Below are 18,215 nucleotides of genomic sequence, written 5' to 3'. Positions count from 1 at the left end.
GTAAAGAAGTTACTTATCACTTACTTTTCCTCCCCCCCACACAGTGCCAAATATGATCAGGAATCTCGCAGTAACAAACATCACAACATCATCTGTGATTCTGACATGGCAAGAACCAGTTGGAAATAGATCTTTCTTTAAACTTCTTTGGACTGGTGATAAAACAATTGGAAATGCATCAGAAATTACTAACACTTCCCATCACATTATTAATCTGACTGCTGGAGTCAATTACATGTTTTGTGTCACTGCTGTTACTGCAGATAGCTTAGGAGAAAGTGAACCTTTTTGCATCTCAAAATATATAGGTATGTAGAATTTTTAAAATATCATTTTTTTTTTTTTTTTTTGCTACATCGTACATGCTCAAACTCTTTGACTTATGATATAAACTCGGAAGTACAGGAAACATCCAATTTCAAACACTAAATCATTCTGCTTTAGTTAAACTTGTCAACATAAATAGGGATTATGTTAAACAAGATCTGGCAAACAACTCCCCTCACCCCCTAAAATGGCAGCCTGCATGTCAAACAAAATAAATCAGTTCAGGTGGGCATTGCTTGTAGGTGGCAGTAATGGGAGGGAGGGCCTGGGCCATGGAAGGAGAACAAATCACAGCTCTAGAGAAATAAAAAAAAACATTGGTGCGCTGGAGGGAATGGAGAATGAGGGAGAGCAGAAAGATCGAAGGGCCAGGGTGGAACCAGAAGAGCCAAAAACGAAGACAGAGATGGGGGTTCAGAGATCCAATGTGTTCCTGGGAAATTTGGAAGAGTGAGGCTGAGCCAGTGTGACTGAAGACCAAGGTGAAAATGGGGGGTGGGGGTGGTGGGTGGAGTACCCAATTGAAGCCAAAGTATTGGAGAGCCAGTAGATTGATATACCAAGATGGAATCTGGGGAACAAGGAACTGCTGTGGTTTCAGGAAGGTAGAAGACAAAAGTAGAGCCAAGGAATTGTAGAGAAAAGGAGTTGTGGTTTTGAAGGGCTAAAGCAGTGCCGGAAAATCAGAAATCTTAGGCCGAGTCAAAGAAACAGAACCACAGTGACTCTGGTCAAGCCAGTGAAGCCGGTGAAGGTTGTATACTAGATGGAAGTGAATGACAATGTGGAGCTATGAATGAAATGAGTGGAACCAAGGAGTCTGTCATGCTAGACAGAACCAGTTCAAAATAAAGAGAAATGGATTATATAAACGGAAAAATGATACCTGTGTTTACGTCAAGTAGGGTTTTGGGGTAGGCATGAGGGCACCAAGTGCTGGTTCCGGGATAGACAGGGCCTTTGACAGAAATTTTGTGGCAGGCTAGTTTTTACATCTTCCCCTCCATCTCCCTAAGTTTTCTTAATGTTCTTCAAGGGGATCAAGCCTCACCCTTTTGCTTTGAGTAGAACACTGTACAGCAGCATCTTATGCTCACAGACTCACTGAGCTCTGGTGTATTTGAAAATTCTGTAAAGAAGTTACTTATCACTTAATTCCCCCCCCCACCACACAGTGCCAAATATGATCAGGAATCTCGCAGTAACAAACATCACAACATCATCTGTGATTCTGACATGGCAAGAACCAGTTGGAAATAGATCTTTCTTTAAACTTCTTTGGACTGGTGATAAAACAATTGGAAATGCATCAGAAATTACTAACACTTCCCATCACATCACTAATCTGACTGCTGGAGTCAATTACATGTTTTGTGTCACTGCTGTTACTGCAGATAGCTTAGGAGAAAGTGAACCTTTTTGCATCTCAAAATATACTGGTATGTAGAATTTTTTAATTTTTTTTTTTTTGCTACATCGTACATGCTCAAACTCTTTGACTTATGATATAAACTCGGAAGTACAGGAAACATCCAATTTCAAACACTAAATCATTCTGCTTTAGTTAAACTTGTCAACATAAATAGGGATTATGTTAAACAAGATCTGGCAAACAACTCCCCTCACCCCCTAAAATGGCAGCCTGCATGTCAAACAAAATAAATCAGTTCAGGTGGGCATTGCTTGTAGGTGGCAGTAATGGGAGGGAGGGCCTGGGCCATGGAAGGAGAACAAATCACAGCTCTAGAGAAATAAAAAAAAACATTGGTGCGCTGGAGGGAATGGAGAATGAGGGAGAGAAGAAAGATCGAAGGGCCAGGGTGGAACCAGAAGAGCCAAAAACGAAGACAGAGATGGGGGTTCAGAGATCCAATGTGTTCCTGGGAAATTTGGAAGAGTGAGGCTGAGCCAGTGTGACTGAATACCAAGGTGAAAATGGGGGGTGGGGGTGGTGGGTGGAGTACCCAATTGAAGCCAAAGTATTGGAGAGCCAGTAGATTGATATACCAAGATGGAATCTGGGGAACAAGGAACTGCTGTGGTTTCAGGAAGGTAGAAGACAAAAGTAAAGCCAAGGAATTGTAGAGAAAAGGAGTTGTGGTTTTGAAGGGCTAAAGCAGTGCCGGAAAATCAGAAATCTTAGGCCGAGTCAAAGAAACAGAACCACAGTGACTCTGGTCAAGCCAGTGAAGCCGGTGAAGGTTGTATACTAGATGGAAGTGAATGACAATGTGGAGCTATGAATGAAATGAGTGGAACCAAGGAGTCTGTCATGCTAGACAGAACCAGTTCAAAATAAAGAGAAATGGATTATATAAACGGAAGAATGATACCTGTGTTTACGTCAAGTAGGGCTTTTGGGGTAGGCATGAGGGCACCAAGTGCTGGTTCCGGGATAGACAGGGCCTTTGACAGAAATTTTGTGGCAGGCTAGTTTTTACATCTTCCCCTCCATCTCCCTAAGTTTTCTTAATGTTCTTCAAGGGGATCAAGCCTCACCCTTTTGCTTTGAGTAGAACACTGTACAGCAGCATCTTATGCTCACAGACTCACTGAGCTCTGGTGTATTTGAAAATTCTGTAAAGAAGTTACTTATCACTTACTTTTCCTCCCCCCCCCACACAGTGCCAAATATGATCAGGAATCTCGCAGTAACAAACATCACAACATCATCTGTGATTCTGACATGGCAAGAACCAGTTGGAAATAGATCTTTCTTTAAACTTCTTTGGACTGGTGATAAAACAATTGGAAATGCATCAGAAATTACTAACACTTCCCATCACATCACTAATCTGACTGCTGGAGTCAATTACATGTTTTGTGTCACTGCTGTTACTGCAGATAGCTTAGGAGAAAGTGAACCTTTTTGCATCTCAAAATATACTGGTATGTAGAATTTTTTAATTTTTTTTTTTTTTTTTTTTTTGCTACATCGTACATGCTCAAACTCTTTGACTTATGATATAAACTCGGAAGTACAGGAAACATCCAATTTCAAACACTAAATCATTCTGCTTTAGTTAAACTTGTCAACATAAATAGGGATTATGTTAAACAAGATCTGGCAAACAACTCCCCTCACCCCCTAAAATGGCAGCCTGCATGTCAAACAAAATAAATCAGTTCAGGTGGGCATTGCTTGTAGGTGGCAGTAATGGGAGGGAGGGCCTGGGCCATGGAAGGAGAACAAATCACAGCTCTAGAGAAATAAAAAAAAACATTGGTGCGCTGGAGGGAATGGAGAATGAGGGAGAGCAGAAAGATCGAAGGGCCAGGGTGGAACCAGAAGAGCCAAAAACGAAGACAGAGATGGGGGTTCAGAGATCCAATGTGTTCCTGGGAAATTTGGAAGAGTGAGGCTGAGCCAGTGTGACTGAATACCAAGGTGAAAATGGGGGTGGGGGTGGTGGGTGGAGTACCCAATTGAAGCCAAAGTATTGGAGAGCCAGTAGATTGATATACCAAGATGGAATCTGGGGAACAAGGAACTGCTGTGGTTTCAGGAAGGTAGAAGACAAAAGTAAAGCCAAGGAATTGTAGAGAAAAGGAGTTGTGGTTTTGAAGGGCTAAAGCAGTGCCGGAAAATCAGAAATCTTAGGCCGAGTCAAAGAAACAGAACCACAGTGACTCTGGTCAAGCCAGTGAAGCCGGTGAAGGTTATATACTAGATGGAAGTGAATGACAATGTGGAGCTATGAATGAAATGAGTGGAACCAAGGAGTCTGTCATGCTAGACAGAACCAGTTCAAAATAAAGAGAAATGGATTATATAAACGGAAGAATGATACCTGTGTTTACGTCAAGTAGGGCTTTTGGGGTAGGCATGAGGGCACCAAGTGCTGGTTCCGGGATAGACAGGGCCTTTGACAGAAATTTTGTGGCAGGCTAGTTTTTACATCTTCCCCTCCATCTCCCTAAGTTTTCTTAATGTTCTTCAAGGGGATCAAGCCTCACCCTTTTGCTTTGAGTAGAACACTGTACAGCAGCATCTTATGCTCACAGACTCACTGAGCTCCCCCCCCCCCCCCACACACACACACACAGTGCCAAATATGATCAGGAATCTCACAGTAACCAACATCACAACATCATCTGTGATCCTGAAATGGCAAGAACCAGTTGGAAATAGATCTTTCTTTAAACTTCTTTGGACTGGTGATAAAACAATTGGAAATGCATCAGAAATTACTGACACTTCCCATCACATTATTAATCTGACTGCTGGAGTCAATTACATGTTTTGTGTCACTGCTGTTACTGCAGATAACTTAGGAGAAAGTGAACCTTTTTGCATCTCAAAATATACTGGTAGGTAGAATTTTTAAAATATCCTTTTTGTCCCTACATCATACATGCTCAAACTCTTTGACTTATGATATAAACTTGGAAGTACAGGAAATATCCAATTTCAAACACTAAATCATTCTGCTTTAGTTAAATTGTCAACATAAATAGGGATTGTGTTAAACAAGATCTGGCAAGCAACTCCCTTCACCCCCTAAAATGGCAGCCTTCATGTCAAACAAAATAAATCAGTTCAGGTGGGCATTGTTTGTAGGTGGCAGTAATGGGAGGGAGGACCTGGGCCATGGAAGGAGAACAAATCACAGCTCTAGAGAAATAAAGAACATTTAGAACAAATAAAGTGTACTGGAGCGAATGGAGACTGAGGGAGAGCAGAAAGCAACAACATCACAACATCATCTGTGTGTCTGACATGGCAAGAACCAGTAGGAAATAGATCTTTCTTTAAACTTCATTGGTCTGGTGCTAAAACAATTGGAAATGCAACAGAAATTACTAACAATTCCTATAATATTACTAATCTGACTGCTGGAGTCAGTTACACATTCTGCATCACTGCTGTGGTTCAACATTCAACAGAAGGCGACGCTTCCTGCGTCTCACAATATTTCAGTATGTAAAGTTATAAAATATCTGTTGCTTGCTACATAATGCATTTAATTGACTTCTGACCACCAATATTTTTTTTTCTAGTAAATTGTAAAAGCTATTCCCATAACCACCACCACTCATTTGCTCCTTTATTTTGTTTAGTGCAAATCTCCTTCTTGCTACATAATATATTTAATCAAGCCTCACCCTTTTGATTTTAGGAGAAAACTACAGCAACATCTTACTTGTCTCACATCCTACTTTGCTCACATTCTCACTGAGCATGACAGCAATAAGGTTATATTATCTAATAGTTCTATCATAAGGCATGCATAAACAGTGTACAATACAAAAAGACAATATACAAAACAGTTATTATGCACACAGTGGGCCTCATTTATGAAACAAACATATGAGAGAAAACAGTGCGTACTGCCATTTCCATGCAAAACTTGGCATTTATCAATATGATCATGAGTGGTGTAGCCACCACTCATGATCATATTGATAAATGCCAATCACACCTCATATCAGGTCTCAGCTTGAGTATGCATGTTTATGAGTAAGCATGAACTTGTGTGTAGCATAGTAAATCTGCAGGAGAACTCTAATCAGAGCATTTTGATTATTTCTTGACAAACAATCGAAGCTCATTAGTTGATCAAAAAACTTTAAAACTGCTGTACTGCTGTATATAAAAATATATATATATATTTTTTTGTTAAAAATTATCCAAAATCAACTTTTGCAAAACTATCTGCTTACCGTAGTCTGATTCACAACAGTAAGCTTGTAATAATGTTTTCTAATTCGAGTGGTACTGGTAGGTTTCCGCGAGAAATTCGAGCATGCCACCATTCATCTTTGCATCATTATGTCATCTCTTTTCACATAAAGAACAAGTCCCAGCTATAGGCTATATCATGTGAGGATGTTGGGATGCTGCAGGTGGCAGATCATTTATAGCTTTTCTCACAGCAGCTGGAATAATTAAACCTATCATTTTGATGGTGGATTGTATGGTAAGACAAATGAACAATGTACATAGTCACGCAATGCTGATTTTGTTGTTGTTAACAATTTGAAAACAAAGTACAACAATAATAATAATTTTCATGGTTTGATGTGATATGAGCTAAGCGTTTGTTACATTTAATTACCATTGGTAGCGCAATTTATTATAATGCTTTTTTTTTTTCAGTTGGTCAGAACTTACTTGTTCAGATGATATTTTCTGGTGAAAATTCTTATTTTGGTCATACTTTCAAGACTAAAATCTGTGATTCCAAAGTACTTGTACAGTCTCCACCGGTGTGGTGACTGACAGCCACACATTTTCCTCAAAAATTAGATTAATCCACGCTGAGGAGCCGTGCCGAAGCACAACCTATGTAAAGATGATAATTCCACAAATAATTGCAATTGCAGTTTTCAAACAGAGACGGTGACAAAGAGGCAAAACTTACAGACTGCAGCTTTAAATACAATGAATAATTGTGCATCTGATTAGTCCAGCCGCTAGCTCTGGTGTATCTGAAGATGCTGTAAAGAAGTTACAGCCTCACCCTTTTGCTTTGAGTAGAACATTGTACAGCAACATCTTATGCTCACAGACTCACTGAGCTCTGGTGTATTTAAAAAATGCTGTAAAGATGTTACTTATCATTTACTTTTCTCTCCCCCACACAGTGCCAAATATGATCAGGAATCTCACAGTAACCAACATCACAACATCATCTGTGATTCTGACATGGCAAGAACCAGTTGGAAATAGATCTTTCTTTAAACTTCTTTGGACTGGTGATAAAACAATTGGAAATGCATCAGAAATTACTAACACTTCCCATAACATCACTTATCTGACTGCTGGAATCAATTACACATTCTGCATCACCGCTGTGGCAGCAGATCATTCAACAGAAGGCGACACTTTCTGCACCTCAAAATATACAAGTATGTAAAATTATAAAATGTTTAAACTAGTTGACTTTTGACCCACCAATATATATATATTTTTTTTTTTTGTCTAGAAAATTGTAAAAGCACTAGAATTATTCCCACGTCCATCACCACTCATTTGCTCCCTTCTTTTTAGTAAAAGGGTATTTTTCATAAACCAAATACATCCTAACATTCTTATCATTGACTATGCCTTTTCTATCAATAAAACCTGAAAAAGATTTCAATGCAAATTTTAGTCGCCAAATGTTTCTAATTTTTCACTCACAGAGCCTAATGCCATAATGAACCTCACAGCTGATGATATTACAACATCCTCTGTTTTACTAAACTGGACTAAACCAAACGGTCAAAGCTTCCGTTACCGTGTAGAATATGAAGACAAGAATATGACTACTGAGAACACTTCTATCCAAATAAATGATCTAATTTCTGGAGCACAGTACACATTCAAAGTGTTTGCAATTTCTGCTGATCATGTGACCGAGGGGAGATCCATTCAGATTTCACTATATACCAATAAGACCTCTGTTTGGATGTTTAATCTTAATTAAATTTCTCAACCTTTTAGCTACAAAAACCATTATATATTTACTTGCTTTAAGCAGAAGACTGTACAGTAACACCTTAGGATCCCAGACTTTCTTACCTCTATTCTAATTACAAATGCTATTTGTATTCCTAATTGGAATTCTTTTTTCTCCCGCAACACAGAGCCAAATGTGATTGGGAATCTCATAAAATCTGAAGTCACAACATTATCTGTGTTTCTGTCATGGAATGAACCGATTGGAAATAGATATTTCTTTAAAGTTAAATGGACTAACAACACAAATGAAAAAACAAAGGAAACTAGTAACACTTCCCATAACATCACTGATCTGATTCCTGGAGTCAATTACACATTCTGCGTCACTGCTGTGGCAGCAGATAATTCAACAGAAGGTGGCGCTATCTGCATCTCACAAAATGCCAGTATGTAAAATTAATAAAATATCTGTTGCTTGCTACATTGTATGTTTAAACTAATTGACTTCTGACCCACCAATATGTTTTTTGTCTAGAAAATTGTAAAATCACTAGAATTATTCCCACGTCCACCATCACTCATTTGCTCCTTTCTTTTTAGTAAAAGGACATTCTTATCATTGATGATGCCTTTTTTTTATCTATAAAGCCTGAAAAGGTTTTCAATGCAAATGTTAATCGCCAAATGTTCCTAATTTTTCACTCACAGAGCCTATTGTCATAATGAACCTCACCGATTATTACAACATCCTCTTTTTTACTAAACTGGACTAAACCAAACGGTCAAAGCTCCTGGTACAGTGTAGGTTGAGGGCTGGATTGGAAAAATGTTACCATGTTTGGGCCAAATTACTTTTTTTATTTAAACCTTAGTGCGCTGATAGTTTCATTAATATTAACCATATAAACAACAAATTAATTAGCAAGAAAACTAGTACACTGCTCTTTAAAACTACATTTGTTTTTACAGCGAAAAGACTTTTAGATTTTTAAAATAATGCTTAATTTAATATTTTTTATATTAGGTGGCGCTTATGGAACAGCAGTGAAAATCGTTTCCATGGTTACCGCTATACACAAAGCAGCGCTGCGTCAATAATTAGGCTACTACTTTATACAGAGATAAGAGCAAAAGCCATCAAAGCTTTTCTGAAGACAGTTCCCTTCAGAGAGACATTCATATCAACCCCAATTCAATATTTATATTATTCTTCCAATTTTTCGCAAACATTGAGCTTGTACATGGTTCTCCTTTTTGTGTCTGTATTCAGCATGTTCCTGTGTTAACGTCCTTTTTACAGACTTTGGTAATATTTCCATACAAATGAAATTTTGGCAAATTATTACAAAGCAGCTTATTTGCAAGCCCGGAATAAAGATTGACCAATATAAAACTAAAAAAACATTAGGATCCCTCCTTAGGATCCCAGACTTTCTTAACTCTAGTCTAATTACAAATGCTATTTGAATTCCTAATTGGAATTCTTTTTTTTCCCTCCCGCAACACAGAGACAAAATATTCCATCCAAATCTCCATCGAGTGATCCATTACAGAGTACTGATTTGATTTTCAATATAACCTTCATCAAAATAGATAATATAGATTTGATTTTAAGGCTAGCTTATTTGTATATTAGTATACAAGCACATTATCTTTCATTAAGTGTTCTGATATTGGTAGTATATCATTGAGTTTGGTTTTTGGTTTGGTTTTCTTGATAACGTGAGAATTTTGTCACATATGTGCTCTTAGTTTTGTTTTGTGTACATAGGTTAAGGTTGTATTATCATAACCTATTAATCTTTTTGGATTTTTAAATTTTTAGTAAGCAGTCTTCTGAGGCTTCAAGCTTGACATCATCTCATATTTACAGATAACCGTACAGTGACATTGTATGCTCATAGAATCACAGATCTCTGGTTGCTATATGAATTCATAATTTTTTCATGTGTTTTAATTTTCCCTCTGACCAACACATATTATTTGCTTCCTACGCAGAGCCAAATAAGATCAGGAGTCTAAAAGCATCTGAAGTCACAACATCATCTGTGTTTCTGACATGGGATGAACCAAGTGGAAGTAGATCTTTCTTTAGAATTAATTTGACTGAACAGAAAAGGATGTCTAAAACAACTACTAACACTTCCTATCACATCACTGATTTGACTGCTGGAGTCAATTACACATTCTGTATCACTGCTGTGGCAGCAGATTCAACAGAAGGAGAACCTTTCTGCATCTCACAATATACCAGTATGTAAAATTATCAAATATTTGTCCTCTTCCTGACTATCAATGTGTAACCTCCATTAAAATAAATAAAATAGATACTGGTTTTTAAGGCTAACCTATTTGCATCTCAGTACACTGGCATGTCATCTAGTTTAATTAAATGATGTGATACGGTTAATATAATCAGCAATTGCTTTCTTCTTTTACATTTTAAAACACATTACAAATGGAACTCCCTCCTAATCCAGAAGAAAGAACAACAAAATATGGAATCAGTTACAATAATATTAGTGGCATCTCAACTGCTGTTTCTTTACTGGGAACATATTTAATAATTTTACTATATTCTCAAAAATAGTCGACGCTGTGCCTGGTCTTGGTGTGATTGTTGGCTCTGTTGTGGGAGTGATCTGTTTTCTCTTGATCATCACTCTCATTTTCTTCTTCTATTCAAGAAGGTGAGTTGCCAGTATCATCAGAAACGTGAAGATTGGATAAAGATCAAGATATACAGTTATCCAGATTCATTTTATTAACATTTCTCTATTACTCTCTGTTCCAGACAAACACAAAAACAAGGTCCTGACATCCCTGTACACAACCTTAGGTAACTTTGATATGTTTATACATGAATATTTATTTGACAAAAATTAAAATTGTTACTGAATTCTTTTTTATTTTCTATTTCCAGAGATAAAATGTAAGTAACGTTTTATTATTAATTCATATACTGTTTTTAATCATTTTTAAAGTCTTAACAATATTCTTTAATCTGTTTTTGTCATACACAGTAATCTTGCTTTAAGAATAGAAGATTATGAAGAGTACTTTAAGCGGAGACATGCAGATTCCAACTGCGGTTTTGCTGAAGAGTATGAGGTACACATGAGAAACATAAATTATATATATATATATATATATATATATATATATATATATATATATATATATATATATATATATATATATATATAAATTCATCATGTCCTATTTATTTATTATTATAACATTATCATCTAACAGTTGTGTTTATGACTTGTCAAACATAAATTTATAAAATATAATAGATTTTAAAAAATGTCTAGATCTAAAGAAGTGCTGTGTTGTTGCAGGAATTGAAATCTGTTGGAAAGGCACAGTCAAAGGATGCCGCAGAGGCTATTGAAAACAAGGCAAAGAACCGTTACACCAATGTTTTACCTTGTGAGTAGACAGACTGATTGTTGCATATTGTATTAAAAGGTGGCAAGCGCTTTCCAAAATCACAAGCTTGAATCTGAATAGTGTGAAATTTCATGGAAATTGATTCACTGATTAACACAATGAAAATACTATCAGAAAGCAAGTCTTTCTCTCCTTTCTACAAATTTACATAATTTCAAATAATAAGAATACATTTTAATAACTTTTTTCTTTTTTTTTTTTTAACAATGGAAATGAATCAACACTGAATTTACCAAAGCTGAACAATTACACTATTTTCTTCTAGAGCAAAACACACTTTGTTGCATTATTTTCCTGTTATCACTGTAAAACTGCTTGGAAACAATCTCTATTGTAAAAAGCGATTATATATATCGTATCATTTAAAAATATTTGTGCCACATTCTACTGCAATGTGAATGTAGTTGTATGGGATTTAATACCCTGTGACCACAGCTGTCTCCTGCACATGTCAAATCCATTTTAAACCCCTGAAAAACATCAGGCTAGGCCAAGGAATTACTTTCAGAAATGTCTAGGCCTCATGGCGGTTGCAGCCACGGTGATACCTTTAGGCGTCCTGCACATGAAACCATTTCATTTGTGGCTCAGAGCCAGGGGATTTAATTCAAAGGTTTACTTCTGACCCTGAAATACTTCCTCCAGCAGTTAAGTGGATACCATGTCCTTGTGCATGTGGACAACACCATGGTAGCTGCTTACATAAATCACCAAGGCGACCTGCGTTCACGCCACCTTAACAGGCTAGCATAGCAGGTTCTGCTTCTGGCTCAGGTTCCTGTCCATCAGAGTGTACATGTGACAGTAACATCTCAGGGTACTTGACTGAAACCCTGTTCCCTGAAAAAGTGGGAACAAGATGTTGTGTTTCATTAACAATAATGAGATCTTTGTTTAACCGGTTGTGTAGCACATGTGGCAAACAAGCCAAGAATTTGGCTTAAATAACTTCTGATTGTGACACCAGAAAGCGCACTCATGAGAGGCTATAAATAAATGGGAAATGGACGTGCCTTCTCACTATAACTTTGTCTGAAGAGACATCCAGACACGCCTATGTTGACATTCCAGGGCATATGAATATGGGAGCAAACTTACTGTCTAGACAGACTATGGCACACAGAGAATGGAAACTCCACCCCGAAGTAGTCAAACAAATTTGGGAGAAATTTTATGAAGCAGAGGTGGACCTCTTCGCCTCTACTTCTCTCTTACTCCTCCAGCTTCCCTGGGTCTGGACGTGATACCAGAGTTTAGTTCTCAGACCTAATATCTCCTTGTCAGCTCGCCATGGACGATTCTATTAGGAGAGATCTCCTATCTCAGGCACAGGGGACAATATTTCACCCCTGGCCTGAGCTTTGGAACCTTCATGTTTGGCCCCTGAAGGGGAACAACTAAGAGATTCTGGTCTTTCAGATGATGTAGTGGAAAATTGCTTGGGCTTCCTCCACTAGAAGAAGTTATGCCCTCAGATGGTGCGTCTTTGAAAGATGATGTATTGGACACCGTGCAGACCCAGTACACTGACAGATTGTTTCAGTGCTGTCCGCAGGCATGTGTCTTACTACTCTCAGTTTATGTGGCTGCCATTTCGGCTTGCCACACTCTGATTGATGGGGTTGATGTCAGAAAACACTCTCTCGTCACTCTCTTCATTCATGGACCTAAGCGGTTGAGGCTGCTCGTCAGAGTGAGAATCTATTTGTGAGACTTAGTTGTAGTGAGATTTTGCCCCTGGACTAGTCAAAGCTATTTTGTAATCTCACCCTGACTATCTTCCTAAAACTGGATTTTCGACTATGCATCCGGTCATTCTTGAAGCTTTCTTTTCTCAAAGAAAGATCAGGAAAGACTTCACTGTGTCCAGTCTGTGCCCTTCAGATTTACATCCACCGCACCAGCCAGTGGCATAAGTCAGAGCAACTTTTCATATGCTATGGGGGCCGCAACTGGGGGGCGGCTGCAACCAAGCAAAGAATGTCACATTGGGTGAGGGGTGCCATTGCCCTAGCCTATGAGGCATGTGGTCAAGCTTTGCTTCTAGGAGTTAGGGCCCATTCTACTAGGGAAGTTGCATCCTCCAGGTCTTTGGCAAAAAGTAGGCTGGTCCTCTCCACACACATTAAAGGTGATAAAGAGGATCTTCTCATCGACTGAGTAACCAAAGACTGTTACTGAGTTTTTGAAATGAGCGCATGCGTAAGAACAACCCCCCCTCCTTTCGAGGGAACGCCTCCCAAAACTCGTGCCACGAGTATTGGAACACGAGTGTTTACCACCGGAATTCGCTATATCGTGTTAGTGGATTCATTATGTCGGACTCACCGCAGGTAACTCATAATCTGCAGTTGTTACTCCTGTCTCCGGACAAAAACATCGCATGCGGCACCTGTGGAGTGTGGAAAGTTACTGGAGCGCGCAGCCGCGCTTGTCTCTCACAAAGAACGTCATTGGCTGATGTTTTTAAGGCCCTACCTCGTGCACAGATGATGTATATTAATACTATTCCTTTCAGTGCACCTAATAAATAGACTTTTATCAGTTAGTAAAGACAGTTTCAAGTAATATTGCAAAAATCTATAAAACAAAACATCCTCTTTAGCACCTTTAATCAGGTTCTATAGTTTGGATATTCATGCTACTCCGGGCTCTCATGTCCTTGAGTCAACATCCCAAGCTCACGTCTGAGACCTCTCCAATGTTTGTGCGCACACACAGTTTTTCTGCAGTTCAATGTTTGTGCGCACACACTGTTTTTCTGCCGGCCAATGTGAAAATCGCGATGTTCTTTTCTGTAGGCTATAGAACCTAACCAGTGTAATATTTAATTAAAGCTGTAAGAATAAAATATCAGGTAGCCTATAGCTTACCTTCAGTCCCCAATCTTCTTCTTCAATACAAGCAAGGGAAAAGAAAACAAAATAAATTCTCGGCTACAAAGGTAACCCTCGTTCCCTGAAGGAGGGAACGAAGACTTGCGTCGAACGTGACCGACCGAATGGAAACAGTAAATTCAATGTGGAAACACAAACAAAACCAAAAATAAGAAGTTTTTAGATACAGTGTGACTTTATTGGATCATTTTTAGTTCTTAATAAAGAACTACTGTCTGATACTAAATGCATTATTTTTTCCTTTGGAGATGATGCTTCAAGAGTGAAATTATCAATGTGTGGCAACCCCTTTGACGACTACATCAATGCCAACTATGTTCCAGTGAGTACATATATAGAAGGGAAATTTCAGCATGTCACATGATTTCTGTATGTTGTATCTATGAATGTTTTTTTTTTCTTTTGTGGTCAGGGCTACAATTCAAGAAAAGAATTTATAGCTGCTCAGGGTCCATTGCCCGTTACAGTGAATGAATTCTGGAGAATGATCTGGGAGAAGAATGTCTACACCATTGTGATGCTGACCAAATGTAATGAGCTGGGACGGGTGAGTTCAAAATGTATTATTGAAATATAAAGTCACATTCAAAAGTGGTGAAATGTGTAAATGTATATGCAGAGTAAAGCAAACCAGCAATCTGTGTTTTCTCCAGGTGAAATGTGAGAAGTACTGGCCATCTGGGACAAATCATTATCATAACATCTCAGTGACGACCACCTCAGAGATATCACTGGACAGCTGGACCATAAGAGACTTCAAAATTAAAAATGTAAAGAAACATTTCCTGCACCTGATTACCTCCATTTCTGCTTTCAGTAGCATACAGAAGTGACTTTTGTTGTTGTTTTATTTTACAATAATATAATTGATAATGCTGTAGGTGAAAACAGCAGAAACTCGATACGTACGCCAGTTCCACTTCACAGCATGGCCAGATCATGGAGTTCCACAGACCACTGAAGTCCTCATTGATTTCAGACACCTGGTAAGAGAACACATGGACCAGTACTCACGCCACTCACCAACTGTGGTGCATTGCAGGTAAATGAGATTCCTATAAACAAGCATTCATGAATTTATTTTATACTGCAAGCATCAAATATTAAATTTGCCATCCATTTGATTAAACAGATTAAAATCTCATTATTTGACTTTTTCAGTGCTGGTGTGGGAAGAACAGGGACCTTCATTGCTATTGACCACCTGATTTTCCAGATTGAAAGAGAAAGCATGGTGGACGTCTACGGAATTGTTAATGATATGCGCATGCACAGGCCTCTCATGGTGCAGACTGAGGTAGGGGACCATTGAAGAATATTCTGGGTTCAAGTAGGGGTTGTTCGGTTGTTCTCCCACAGTAGAAATCATGTTCCGGTGGGGGAGAAATGGGGGGGCTCAGAGCTCCCGACATCAAGTCAAATCTTCAGGGTCCATCTGGATAATGTGGAGACCAATTATGCATCCTAGGAATCCACACTTTTTCCTATCATGTTTTAAATTTCCTTAAAAGTGCTTTAGAATCAAAAATTTTATTTATCTTGTCATAGTTGAATAACAAGAGTTCAGTACATGGAAATGACATACAGTGAGTCTCAAACACCATTGTTTCCTCCTTCATGTGTAAATCTCATTTGTTTAAAAGACCTCCGAAGAACAGGCGAATCTCAACATAACACCGACTGTTAAGTAACAGTCAGGATCATTAATATGTACGCCCCCAAATCAGCCCATGTTCAAGGCATTAGACAAGCCAGTATTAACGTTTGGAGCTGTGCACAGCTGAATCATCAGACTAGGTAAGCAAGCAAGAACAATAGCGAAAAATGGCAGCTGGAGCAATAATAACTGACATGATCCATGAGTACAGTACATATTTTTAGTGATATTTGTAAATTGTCTTTCTAAATGTTTCCTTAGCATGTTGCTATACTGTTAAATGTGGTTAAAGTTTCCATCGTTTCTTACTATATTCATGGAGACAAGAGAGTCGTCGCTATTTTCATTTTTAAACACTTGCAGTCTGTATAATTCATAAACACAACTTCATTCTTTATAAATCTCTCCAACAGTGTGTAATGTTAGCTTTAGCCATGAAGCACAGCCTCAAACTCATTCAGAATCAAATGTAAACATCCAAATAAATACTATACTTACATGACGAACATCTTGTAAAGATCCATTTGAGGGTTATATTAGCTGTGTGAACTTTGTAAATGCACTGTATTATAGTCGAGAGCTCGGGGGGCAGGGAGTGTGCGATTTAAAGGGGCCGCAGCCTGAATCGGTGCATAGTTAATGTTGCCCCAAAATAGGCAGTTAAAGAAATTAATTAATACTGTAAATGTTAAAACTTAATAAAAAAAATCTTCAAAAGAAATAAAAAAAATAAAAATAATAATAATAATAATAAAAAAAAATGTATGGGGTATTTTGAGCTGAAACTTCAGAGACACATTCAGGGGACACCTTAGACTTATATTACATCTTGTAAAAACTGGTTCTAGGGCACCTTTAAAGTTTGATGGTTGAGGGATGAAGAGAATAACCTAATTGTACCCAGTTTAAAAAATATTTATTACTGTGTGAGTATTTTATTTTTTTTCAGATTGACCCAATACACTTCAATTGTAAATGCTTCCCTGTAATCCATTTTTTTTTGTAATGAAAAGGAGGGACGAATTGAAATTATGTTTGTGGTAAATGAACATTATGCTGAACCCAGCATAGACATTGGAGCTGACATTTGTTGTAGTATTTTCACAAAAAAAACAATTATAGTAAAGAACAAATTTGTATACTATTTCATGTTTTCTTCTTCTTTCTGTTTTCTACAACAGGAGCAGTATGTTTACCTTCACCAGTGTGCATATGACATAATTCGATCAAGAACCGGAACCAATGTGGACTTAATTTACCAGAACACAGAGGCAATCAACTCCATCTATCAGAATGTAAAATACATAAAATCATAAATGTAGATGGCCTTAAGATGGCCCAGTCTTTTCTTGACCGGTATTATTTCTTTCAAAATAATGTAATGCGTTCTTTACATATAGTTAAATCTAATTTATTTTCTTGCACTATACACAAAAAAAAAAAAAAATATTGTGTAATATTTTAATTTTAATATATAAATATAAAAGATTACACTGGAAAGAATGCAATATTTTCTATGTTAATTTTGAAGTAAACAGCAAATAATGTGTAAATAATTACATTTATAATATTTCAATCAAGAGATCTTTATTTTTTTTTTTTATTACATGTCCAATATATATTATTTTTACATGATATATTTACTGCAATATCAAAAATCCCATGTTTTATAAAATGCTTATCTCTTCAATGACATTTAGAGGAATATATCTTACAATATTTAAACATTTAGAGAATAAATAAAATGATTTTTCTTTTTTCCCCACTAGAAGGCACCCCCAGCCTCCCAATGCATGATACAAATGTGAATATGTTTGAGCTATTATGTTGAAAATTATAAAGAAAATATGACTGTTATGGTTGATAAGTTTTATTATTATTGTTATTTTTATTTTTATGTTGTTGTTGTTTTAACGGTTTAGCTGTGTGCACAAAATTCAACCTGCTCTGCTGGATATGAGCATTTGCTTGGGATTTGTAATTTATATTGTGATCATTTTTATACAGTACTAATTTGATTAGACAAGTAGCTTTCCAAGAGTGCTAATATTTAGTAAACAAGCACCGCTACAAACTATCCGAATTATGTCTGGAAAGTTAGTAACTCTATATTAATGTTCTATTTATGGCACTTTTGTTTAAAAGCAATCACACCTGCAACTGTACTGTTATTATATTTAGTAGCTGTGATTACCTGCACTCTTACTTGTGCAATATTTCTTAAATATATGACAAAGCACTATACGAATCTGCTTTTACTATTTATACATTCCTATGATCAACAAAGTGTTTGACATTTTTATTTGTATTTGAACAATGAATCTCTTTCCAACTTGCATTTCACACTGGTCACTTGTTTCTTGCTTCTATATTTTTTTTAACATATATGATGAGGCTACTTGCATATAGGGAGTGTCTTTAGCTCTTTTTAATTTGATCAAATTATGGTCCATTTATTGTGATGATTCTGATACATGCTGGAAACTGTGAA

At 37.3% G+C, this 18,215-nt stretch overlaps 1 protein-coding gene across 1 annotated transcript; it reads left to right on the top strand.

Annotated features, from left to right (window-relative positions):
• Nucleotides 1–6,923: 6,923 nt before the first annotated feature.
• Nucleotides 6,924–18,215, top strand: LOC137014806 (receptor-type tyrosine-protein phosphatase eta-like). The gene is made up of 13 exons (XM_067379325.1): nt 6,924–7,179; nt 7,900–8,160; nt 9,713–9,967; nt 10,305–10,404; nt 10,509–10,553; nt 10,738–10,825; nt 11,059–11,149; nt 14,316–14,389; nt 14,480–14,614; nt 14,721–14,837; nt 14,949–15,109; nt 15,229–15,364; nt 16,906–18,215. Exons 1-13 carry the CDS (start codon nt 6,924–6,926, stop codon nt 17,038–17,040), a joined length of 1,854 nt encoding a protein of 617 aa, XP_067235426.1. The 3' UTR covers nt 17,041–18,215.

The sequence above is a fragment of the Chanodichthys erythropterus genome, chromosome 24 (assembly GCF_024489055.1).
Source record: "Chanodichthys erythropterus isolate Z2021 chromosome 24, ASM2448905v1, whole genome shotgun sequence".
Taxonomy (NCBI): Eukaryota; Metazoa; Chordata; class Actinopteri; order Cypriniformes; family Xenocyprididae; genus Chanodichthys; species Chanodichthys erythropterus.
The sequence above is the reverse complement of the archived record's forward strand: the minus strand, read 5'-3'. Positions and strand labels throughout refer to the sequence as shown.

Excerpts from the sequence above, each read along its gene's own strand:
- LOC137014806 (XM_067379325.1), top strand. The coding sequence starts at position 6,924 with ATGATCAGGAATCTCACAGTAACCAACATCACAACATCATCTGTGATT. Across the intron at positions 10,554-10,737 it reads ATCCCTGTACACAACCTTAG|TAATCTTGCTTTAAGAATAG; the intron begins GTAACTTTGATA and ends TGTCATACACAG. Across the intron at positions 11,150-14,315 it reads TTACACCAATGTTTTACCTT|ATGATGCTTCAAGAGTGAAA; the intron begins GTGAGTAGACAG and ends TTTCCTTTGGAG.